The following is an 11,423-nucleotide window of genomic DNA, read 5'->3' on the forward strand; positions in this document are numbered from 1 at the left end:
TAAATACCACCAAAAGAAAGCTCTATCTGTCCCCAAAAAAGGGTATAAAATTCATTTCAGTACAGCGCTGCATGACGGAATAAATGTCAGTCAAAGTACCGCAGCGCTGAATACTGAAAAATGGCCTGGATGAGAAGGGGGTTTAACACCGCGGATGTCAACTGGTTAACAGAGATTAACACTCACCTGTGTCTTCCCTGCGCGCTCCCGTCCCAAAATGTGAAAATTCTCGGGGAACCGCAAAGCATCTTGCGGCGGGCGCATGCGCAGTTCACATTTTCAGCCGGGACATGAGGAGAGACACAAGGTAAGTCTATGGACGGCGTGCACCCGCATGCAGACACCGTGGGGCAGGAAGTGCCAGCAAGCTCAGAGGAGTCAGCGCTGGATCGGAGACCCGCCGCAGCGCTGGAGGGACAGATGAAAACGACAGGAAAGAAGAAGATCGGATTAAGAAACATCATTTAAGGTAAGTACTGACATTAACATTGGGGGTGGGGAAAAAATTGACTTTAATGTCACTTTAATTAGTTCTTCCAGCTCTTCTTTGTTAGTACCATTTCCCAGGTTTTTGCTTTCCCGTCCCTGTCCCGTGTTGCTGCCATCTATTTCAAATTACCTTATTTATTTATTTTTTCTTTAAATAGTAAATTATCTCAGTTTAGACATTTGATATGTTTTCTGTTTTCTATTGTGAATAAAATATATGATTAAGACATTTGCATATAATTGCATTCTGTTTTTATGTAGATTTTACACAGCGTCCCACAGCGTTTTTGGAATTGGGGTTGTAATTGCAAACAATCAGGTAATTATTGATAGTATATTATCTGTGCATAATTTTACTAAAGTACAATAATAAATACATAAACATACAAACAAATAAATAAATAAAGGGGGGTTAGGAATGACAAAGCGGAACATTCTACATATCCACCAGCAGAGGTCACTGTCTACAAATGTTATTTTGATGTATCTGCTAACACACAAACACACAAACATTTATTGTTGCATTGCGCCTGCTTGTGCACACTTTATTAAAAAGTAAAGAAAAGGATTAACAGACAGGAAGATGGTGCAATGTGTTGGTCTGACAAGCACTTGTTCTTGTTTTTTTTGTTTTTTAGCCAAACATTGCAACTTCAGTATTCCGAGGCTGCGCTGATATGCTTTCCCTTCCCCCACTCTCATTCAAAAAATTATTAGAATGTGTCACTCTCATGTTCATGTAAGAGGGAGAGGCTGTAAGGCGCTCTTCTACTACTTTATTTACTGTTTCCTCCTCTCCAATCATTTTTGGAAACCTATGCAGTACCTATGTGTATTGAAAGTGCCTTGTGCTTGTCCTGTATGCTGGGTGTAATTCTCAGTATCTGTTCTTATTGTGTATGTATGGACTCTGCACAGCAACACTTCTCTTGTCCTGTATGCCGGGTGTAATTCTCAGTATCTCTTCTTATTCTATATGTATGGACCCTGCACAGCAACACTTCTCTTGTCCTGTATGCCGGGTGTAATTCTCAGTATCTGTTCTTATTCTATATGTATGGACCCTGCACAGAAACACTTCTCTTGCCTGTATGATGGGTGTAATTCTCAGTATCTCTTCTTATTCTATATGTATGGACTCTGCACCGTAACACTTCTCTTGTCCTGTATGCTGGGTGTAATTCTTAGTATCTGTACTTATTCTATATGTATGGACTCTGCACCGTAACACTTCTCTTGTCCTGTATGCTGGGTGTAATTCTTAGTATCTGTACTTATTCTATATGTATGGACTCTGCACCGTAACACTTCTCTTGTCCTGTATGCTGGGTGTAATTCTTAGTATCTGTACTTATTCTATATGTATGGACTCTGCACAGTAACACTTCTCTTGTCCTGTATGCTGGGTGTAATTCTTAGTATCTGTACTTATTCTGTATGTATGGACTCTGCACAGTAACACTTCTCTTGTCCTGTATGCCGGGTGTAATTCTCAGTATCTATTCTTTTTCTGTATGTATGGACTCTGCACAGTAACACTTCTATTGTCCTGTATGCAATTCTCAGTATATGTACTTATTCTGTATGTATGGACTCTGCACAGTAACACTTCTCTTGTCCTGTATGCCGGGTGTAATTCTCAGTATCTATTCTTTTTCTGTATGTATGGACTCTGCACAGTAAGGGATCTCTTGTCCTGTAAGCCGGGTGTCATTCTCAGTATATGTTGTTATGTCTTCATGCACAATACATGGTATCACCTCCCTTGCATTTTGGAAGTGCTTCTGGGCATCTGTTCTTATTGGCTATGTGCACTACTCAACTTCTCATGTCCACTAAACATCTAAAAGTCATACAGGGTTATTCACAGAAGGGTGAAGAGTTTGGAGAAGGGAGGAGAAGTGACCAATCTAGGACAACATAGGTGAACTGGAAAGTGAGATGAATTGGAGAATGTTTCCAGATCAGCTATGTTGTCCTAGATTGTTCACTTCTCCGGCCTTCTCCAAACTCTTCACCCTTCTGTGAATAACCTGATAGTATTGAATCTGTCTTACAGACAAAGAAAGATTTTATGGTATATTTGTCATACTGAAAACCAGGGACCTTTCCTCATACCAGTATGCACTCCATTGAATACGGATGTTTCCTGTTTACCGCCATGTCTCATTGTGTACAGACAAGTGTTGCCTTCTCTCTCATACTCCGTCGTCCCGCAGGGACTGCTCTGGGCGATCGCACTTGTTGCTGGTTGTCAGCATGACTAAGCTGTTTTATACTTCTATCTTGAGAAACGATCTTTTTCCCCTTTGATCTGCTTCCTTGTACAGTGAATATATTAAGGCCTTGTTCACACAAAATGCAGAGCAGATCTGCATGAGTTTCTGCACACGCAGTGCAGTGGGTTGTGCCGCGTATTTGCTGCGTTTTTGATGTCGTTTATAGTTTTAAAAAATGTTGGTTTTTTTTTTGTTTAAAATGGGCTTTCAGTGCGTTCCAGGCATTTTTGATGCGTTCCAGTGCAGGTCCAGAGCAGGTAAAATAGGGCTTGCTGCAGTTTTTTTTTACCTGCTCTGGAACTGAACGCTGCGATGTGAACTGGAGCTAAAAATACCATAGGAATACATTGGACGCAGTTTTGATCCGGTCTGTAACTGCTCTGCTCTGCACCTGCTCCGCGCTTGGTGTGAACAAGGCCTTATATGAACATTCTTTTTGGTAAACAATAATTCATATTGAATGTCAGAGAATATGAAGACCATTTTAAAATGAAGTCCAGGGTCACCTGCTGGAGAGCAGCACAAGCTGAGCATGCAAGCTTGTCATATATGATATACTTTATATACCCATTACGATCATGTTTAGTAGACTGGGATATAAATACTCACCTGAGTCTCGATCCTGTGGCAGAGACCGCTCACCTCTCTCCCCTCTGCGGAATGTATTAGCAGTGATGACTTACGGGTCAATGGACCACCGGAGCCCGGAGGACAAGAGGCTGCAGGGACCCATCAAGGAACCAGATGGGACCGAGGTTCGGGTGAGAATATCTTTTTTATTTTAGCCCCCTAGAACTTTAGACTGTTTTACCTTTGATTGTATTGATGGGAATATGATGGAAAATCCAAAGTATTACTGGTGTCACCAATTCTAGAGATGGAGGAGGCTGCGACACTTCCAGTGGGGACATCTGTCTAAGAGGGCAATACACTTGATTATTATATTCATTATTATATTATTATTATACAGCATTGATATAGCGCCAACAGTGTGCGCAGCGATTTACAATATAAGGAAGACAATACAGTTACAATACAAATCAAGACAAGATGGTTAGGAGCAGAGGCGGGTACCGGGTGACACCCCGCAGTGACGTAACCCCGTACATGTGTGATGTCACGCGCTATACTGCTGTAACCTGCCGACGGCCATCTTGGTGATGAACGCCGGCAGAGAGAGGAGGGGACATTCACCCCTCAGGATGAGGTATGCCGCCGGGTCCCCTCCTCTCTCTCTCGAGCAACTGTCGGGCTCTCGGTCCATGACCGAGTGCCCGACTTTTCAGAGGGGGGGATACCAACATGACTGTCAGTCGTATTGGTGTAACCCCTCCAATGGTGTCACCAATGCTGCACCCCCCGGGTGACGCCACTGGTTAGGAGGGCGCTGTCCATGAGAGCTTGCAATCTCTCACTTCTTGCTGCATCTATGAGACAGAAAGTGAAGGAACATAATGGATCCCATCGCACTCCTGACTGGTAACTGCTAGAAAGTCACTCGCACTCCAAAAACTTGTGCAGTCAATCTTCTTTAATGGCCATCAAAGTGTCACATTGCTTAGCGATGTTTCGAGACCGTGTGGTCCCTTCTTCAGGCAAACAAAAGTGTGACAAACTGAAGGAAGTCTCTCCAAAGGGACACAGACAACAAAAATAAACTGATATGGGGTTTTTACTCATCCACTAATCTATCCACAATAAAATAAATGTTCGGCCTTACATACATTTTTATATACATGGCCTTTGTGATAGATAATGAGTCAAAGGGCTTTGGAGGAAATTGGCCAGTTCTTGACTTTCCACAATCTGCCTTTGCATATTAAAGCTCCCCCGTGTTTCTGGGCTCTTGGGGAGCTGTGAAGGAGAATGAATGTTACATGAGGAAGCCAGCACTGTGTTTATGAAGCCACTTTATGTAGTTTGTGTAGGAAAAGTTAACTTTATCAGCTAAAGAACTTTAAAGATTAATTTACACTTGTGTTCTTAACCACTTCCCGCGGGTTAACGTACGTGTATGTCCTCCGCAGGAAGTGGTTATACCAAGAACACAGCTGCTTAAATACAAGCGATCCGGCATGTATACAGGCACCGGATCGCTTGCACGGTGTGGCACCATGTCCCCCTCCCTCCACTGCAGCCGCTGGTTTCCCCGGCTCCACTGTCCCCTGTGTGAGCCTGCGACCGGCGTGGAGGGTCTCCCCGATAAATCAGAGGAGAGATCAGCGGCTTCCAGCCGCGAAGCTCTCCTCCGATCACTGGACCCGGAAATGATTTGCATTACAGGTATTCCTCACTTAACGACCGAGTTGCGTTCCTACGACCAGGTCGCTAAACGGATTGGTCGTTAAGTGAGGAACTCTATACAGTACTGTACTGCATTAGTACAGTACTGTATAGCGTTGCCGATGTACGGTACCGAACAGTGCACTGTATATCGGGCAATGAAAATACTTACCGGGACCCGCAGTGAAGATCGGAGGACACCACTTCCGCTGACACGCAAGGTCGGAGGTCGATCGGTGGTCCGTCGTAAGTGCGAGTGGTCGCAAAACAGGTAAGTCGGTAAGCGAGGAAAATCTGTACATCACTTACGGTGTCACTGGGCACATTCTCTGGCTCCTAGAGCCAGAAGAAGAAGCTGGTGAAGCAGATCTCTGCTTCATCAGCTTCTTTGGGATCCCTAGGTGACATTAGGGGTCTCCATAAAGAGGACCTGTCACATTATATATGCTATTACATAGGGGGCTTGTTAGTCCCCTATGCAATAGCAATAAAGCTGAGTGTAAAAAAAATATTAAAAATTAAAGTAACATAAAAAAAAATGTAAAATGCAAAAAACTTTTTTTTCAAGTCCTTTGTCCCCCCAGGTGCACGCACATACAACGCAAACATGCGTGCGATGCGCCTATGTGCAAAACAAAACTTGTGCCACACATGTTACATATCGTCATGAGCGTCGGAGTGAAAGCAATAATTCTAGGCCCATCAATCACTGTTAGCACTAAACTGATGAGCCGTAAAAGCGTTTAAAGCGTCGCCTATGGGAAATTTCGGTTATTGTCGTTTTTTGACGCACACCATTTTAAGGCTGGACATGTTTGGTATCTATTTACTCAGCTGTGAAAAGGATTGCAACTAGCATCTTTTTATTCTACAGGCCCTCTGCTTGTGGAAAATATATAATTGTTTGGGGGTCTGAAGATGTTTTCTAGCCAAAAATTCTGATTTAATCATGTGTGGGCAAATGTAAGAAATTGCTCCAGGCAGCAAGGGGTTAAACTATGTGCAGACGTGCATATTCATGGTTGGAATGTGTCTTAGTATATCGTTTTTTATACATCTAGGAAGGAAGGAATACATTTGTGCAGCAGTACACATTAAAATGCTGTAAAATGCACCGGATTTATAATACGTATCTTCTTTCTTATATCGAAAAATGGTCAGAACTTACAATACTACATCAATGTTTATTGCAGATAAAAAAAGGTTTAATCAATCTTCGCAAAAGCTAAGTAGATTCTACAAATCTCACCTCATCCTATGTCATCTTCTAACCTCTATATGACGGCAGAAACCCAACACATTTCCATTTTACGCTACTATAATGAAATCTAGTTTTACCAGGTTACTCTAGGACTGTCCATCATTGTCACCAAGTTACAATTTTCTTCTCACTGACCAGCTCACCATATGGTGAATCTGAATCAGGTGGTAGTAGGGCAAGATAGGTCGGGGTCTCAGCTCCCTGGTCTGGAGACTTGGGGGCATTGGGACCAGCCATATCAGTCCTCACCCAGCCCGGGCAGCAAGCATTCAGAATGATGCCCTCTCCTTTTCGGGTCTCTTTTAGCTCTCGAGCTTGGATCCTGGATAACACAGTCAGTCCAATTTTAGACAACCCGTAAGCATTTTCCGGCCATCCTTGGTCTTTGTGGATTCCCTTCTTGGCATCTTCCACAAACTTCTCCATGAGTTTAACCAACTCTTCCTCGGTGATGGTGTCACTGCGGAATTTTTCTTGCAGTTCAGGGCTGCACTTTTTAAGAGACAGATGGCTCATCATGCTGGAAACATTGACAACTCGCCCTGAAAGCAAACACAAGTCTTCGATTGGTAATGAAAACTTGGAGCTACTTTTTTAGATAACGCAATCCTAATCTTAATCGTTGATTTACAGGAGGACAAATGAATGTACATTTTAGAAGCCAGTGACAATAGCAATAAAGCTGAGTGTAAAAAAAATATTAAAAATTAAAGTAACATAAAAAAAAATGTAAAATGCAAAAAACTTTTTTTTCAAGTCCTTTGTCCCCCCAGGTGCACGCACATACAACGCAAACATGATATTAAAAATTAAAGTAACATAAAAAAAAATGTAAAATGCAAAAAACTTTTTTTTCAAGTCCTTTGTCCCCCCAGGTGCACGCACATACAACGCAAACATGCGTGCGATGCGCCTATGTGCAAAACAAAACTTGTGCCACACATGTTACATATCGTCATGAGCGTCGGAGTGAAAGCAATAATTCTAGGCCCATCAATCACTGTTAGCACTAAACTGATGAGCCGTAAAAGCGTTTAAAGCGTCGCCTATGGGAAATTTCGGTTATTGTCGTTTTTTGACGCACACCATTTTAAGGCTGGACATGTTTGGTATCTATTTACTCAGCTGTGAAAAGGATTGCAACTAGCATCTTTTTATTCTACAGGCCCTCTGCTTGTGGAAAATATATAATTGTTTGGGGGTCTGAAGATGTTTTCTAGCCAAAAATTCTGATTTAATCATGTGTGGGCAAATGTAAGAAATTGCTCCAGGCAGCAAGGGGTTAAACTATGTGCAGACGTGCATATTCATGGTTGGAATGTGTCTTAGTATATCGTTTTTTATACATCTAGGAAGGAAGGAATACATTTGTGCAGCAGTACACATTAAAATGCTGTAAAATGCACCGGATTTATAATACGTATCTTCTTTCTTATATCGAAAAATGGTCAGAACTTACAATACTACATCAATGTTTATTGCAGATAAAAAAAGGTTTAATCAATCTTCGCAAAAGCTAAGTAGATTCTACAAATCTCACCTCATCCTATGTCATCTTCTAACCTCTATATGACGGCAGAAACCCAACACATTTCCATTTTACGCTACTATAATGAAATCTAGTTTTACCAGGTTACTCTAGGACTGTCCATCATTGTCACCAAGTTACAATTTTCTTCTCACTGACCAGCTCACCATATGGTGAATCTGAATCAGGTGGTAGTAGGGCAAGATAGGTCGGGGTCTCAGCTCCCTGGTCTGGAGACTTGGGGGCATTGGGACCAGCCATATCAGTCCTCACCCAGCCCGGGCAGCAAGCATTCAGAATGATGCCCTCTCCTTTTCGGGTCTCTTTTAGCTCTCGAGCTTGGATCCTGGATAACACAGTCAGTCCAATTTTAGACAACCCGTAAGCATTTTCCGGCCATCCTTGGTCTTTGTGGATTCCCTTCTTGGCATCTTCCACAAACTTCTCCATGAGTTTAACCAACTCTTCCTCGGTGATGGTGTCACTGCGGAATTTTTCTTGCAGTTCAGGGCTGCACTTTTTAAGAGACAGATGGCTCATCATGCTGGAAACATTGACAACTCGCCCTGAAAGCAAACACAAGTCTTCGATTGGTAATGAAAACTTGGAGCTACTTTTTTAGATAACGCAATCCTAATCTTAATCGTTGATTTACAGGAGGACAAATGAATGTACATTTTAGAAGCCAGTGAGATCATACTAGGTTGACACACACATACTGAGGGAGCTAGTGGGACTGTATTTCATTGCTATCAATTAGAGATGCACAGATACTTTTCGAGTACCAGTGCCGTCACTTGGCATTTTCAACTACCAGGGTTGCAGGGGTTGCAGCTGGGACCTGGCTCTGGAGTTCCACCACTGTCCTGAAATCATTAGTCTGTATTGTTTTAGAAAAACTGTCACATGACCATAAACAAAAATGTATCAGTACTCGTACTTGTAAGTACTCGGCAAGTGCCAGTACTCGTACTCGCAAAACTGGTATCTATGCATCCCTTTATTTATATTTATGAAAACAAAATCATACATTATAACAGGGATGTACAAATCCCGTGAGCTCCGTGTGCTCCTTACACATGACAGCTGCCTCCTAACTTTTGAATTTTTCTCTAGTCTAGTCTTGGCGCTCAAAAGTATCTGTACTTGTACTCGTACTTGTACCGAGTACTGTACTTGTTATCTGTGCAACCCTACTCTCAATAAAGAGCAGCTGTTTCTTAGGGACCGTCTGCAATTTGGCTTCTCATATGTGTCCAGTTCTTTGCCAACCTATACCCAACAACAGTCATAGGTTATGAGTCATAACTGAAATAAACATCATAGTCTGTAGGGCTAGCACACAAGAAAGGTTCAAATCTACAAACTTTTGCAAGCCAGGCAATCTTAGTCTGAAATAAAAGTTGTGCAGAGACTTGGAAGTACCTTGTAGTATATTCACAGCTGCTTCCAGCTAAGGTGAGCCTGACCCAGTCTACAAAGTGCCAAAGCCAACAGTGTATTGTGGTGCCAGCAAGTATTTGTATTGTTCCTCGCATTGCTCCCCATGCTCTAGTGCCTTCGTGACCCAAAAGTGTTCAGTGGGTCACCGCATGCCTTCCACTTTTCTAGGTGAGAGGCTCCTCTGCCTCCCCCTAGCGCAGAACTGTCAGAACTGCCATTCATACTATGCTGCCCACCGCCGAGTGTCAGCTTGAGGTGGGATTGGATGGGGCTATAGCCGTGAGGGAGCTAGATGCATTGCTTACAGCTCCCTCACGTGTCCTATAGAGGTGCCTGGACCGGTGTGACATCACATTCTAGCTCCCAGCACCTCTACAGGGCGTGCAAGGGAACTGTACATGCAATGCAGATATGGATGGAGCTCCGTCACATCACAGTAGCCTGCGCTGGACCCCAGGCTGAGGATCCACTCCAGTTCTCATAAGGTAGGGAGACTGGATGGACCTAAAAAAATTAATTAAAAAAACATTTTTGAAGTGTGTAGGTGTGTGTGAGAATGAGTGTGAGATTGTGTCTGTGGTTTTGTATGTATGTCAGTGTTTTTGAGGGCCCGTTTACATTAGTACAGTGCAATTAATGCACTATGCCAAACAATCGCACCTACAGTGAATTGTGGTGTAGGAAATGTGTTGCGTTGGCATTCATTTGCACCCCAAATGAACCTCCCACCCACAGTTCGTACGCCTGCACTGGAACGTGCGGTACCCTAATGCCGTGTGTTCCATTGCAGTGCAGACATTGCAGACTTGGGTCATGACTTAATGACCAACCTGTGGTTACACAGGTTGAGAACCACTGGTCTAGTGGAACCTATGCCTGGGCAGTACACAAGAACTGTCAACATTGAAATGAAACTAAGCTAAGACAGGAACTTGGAGACACCACAAATTGTTGTAGATGAGCACTTTTGTTACATTAGGCAAGCTTAAAGTTCAGATCAGGTTTTCTTTACTTTTAGCTTTACTTGGGTCAGTGACTGGCAGCATGTGGTTCCAGTGGCCACCTGCTCTCATTTGCATTAGCTGTATTGTGATTTTTGTTTAGTTTCATTGCATATTTATTGCTGATCTGTTTTGTATGTCACTTGGCTATCTTAATAAACACTTTTACATGAGTAAATAATAAACACTTCTTAACCTTCTTCCTCCAGTTTCTTGCAGCATGCCTTGTGCACATTGTGTCTGACACTGTTTGTTCCTCTCTGGTGCCCTCTTATAACCAAACCCATAAACATCATCATTCTACAACTTTTGTAAAATTTTCGGCAAATTCCTGTCTCAGAGTGATGATGCAAACACCAGTTCACCATTTAACCATCAGCTTATCCATTCAGTCTCCGCCCTTGCGTGTATTCTGATCTACCAAGTGCTCTGCTGTTGTTCCTGGTCTCCGTGTATGACCCTGGCTCTGGCCAACTAATCTACTGGTTCCTAATTGCAGCGATTGTTTCCGTTCATTCTGCTCAGTGTTCCCTGACCTGGTTCGGTTGACTATCCGCTTTGGCATCTGACCTCTAGCTTGGCATCGACAACGTCCTGGACTTCCATTGTTTCTTGCCATTTTGGTTATTTTCAATAAACTCGATAAACTATTTTTAACCTTCACTTTAGTTTCTGTCTGGCTTCTTTGTTCCCTAGCAACGATTTTATGAAGGCCATGGTATCACTAGTAATAGTCTTGCTCTGTAACATTAAACATATCATAACTCATCCTAGTAGCTTCCTCAGCTCTAATGATTGCCAGGAACCTACCCCACTATTTATAATGACATGCTTAACTCAATCTTCTAAATCCAGTCACAATGAAATGTGTCAGGACAAATATTGATTGTCCAAGAACAGGATGGGAGGTGTAAAAGATTGTGAAACCGCTCTGTTCTTATTACAATTCCAGTGATGCCTGGAAGTACAGGACACAAGTTACATGGCCGAAGGTGTGAATTCTTGTCAAATCACTGGGGTGAAGATGTTAAAATTACATCATATGTGGGCTATATCGCACATAACCTGTGCGTCCAGGTTCTGCTTTCCAAGTTACTATTTCTGGTCACAAAGCCCATTAGGACATCTCGTCTTGCCTA

At 42.7% G+C, this 11,423-nt stretch overlaps 1 protein-coding gene and 1 pseudogene across 1 annotated transcript; both read right to left on the reverse strand.

Moving 5' to 3' along the window:
* Nucleotides 1-6,389: 6,389 nt before the first annotated feature.
* On the reverse strand, nt 6,390-6,965 carry LOC108791095 (carbonyl reductase [NADPH] 1-like). The gene is made up of 2 exons (XM_018561478.1): nt 6,944-6,965; nt 6,390-6,854 (listed from the first exon to the last, which is right to left on the reverse strand). Exons 1-2 carry the CDS (start codon nt 6,963-6,965, stop codon nt 6,418-6,420), a joined length of 459 nt encoding a protein of 152 aa, XP_018416980.1. The 3' UTR covers nt 6,390-6,417.
* Nucleotides 6,966-7,941: 976 nt separating this feature from the next.
* The window catches only part of LOC108791103, a 5,889-nt pseudogene continuing 2,407 nt past the window's right edge, over nt 7,942-11,423 (reverse strand).

Source organism: Nanorana parkeri, unplaced genomic scaffold, assembly GCF_000935625.1.
Source record: "Nanorana parkeri isolate BGI_ZX_2015 unplaced genomic scaffold, ASM93562v1 scaffold527, whole genome shotgun sequence".
Taxonomy (NCBI): Eukaryota; Metazoa; Chordata; class Amphibia; order Anura; family Dicroglossidae; genus Nanorana; species Nanorana parkeri.

Excerpts from the sequence above, each read along its gene's own strand:
- LOC108791095 (XM_018561478.1), bottom strand. The coding sequence starts at position 6,965 with ATGTACATTCATTTGTCCTCCT. Across the intron at positions 6,855-6,943 it reads GTACATTCATTTGTCCTCCT|GGCGAGTTGTCAATGTTTCC; the intron begins GTAAATCAACGA and ends GTTTGCTTTCAG.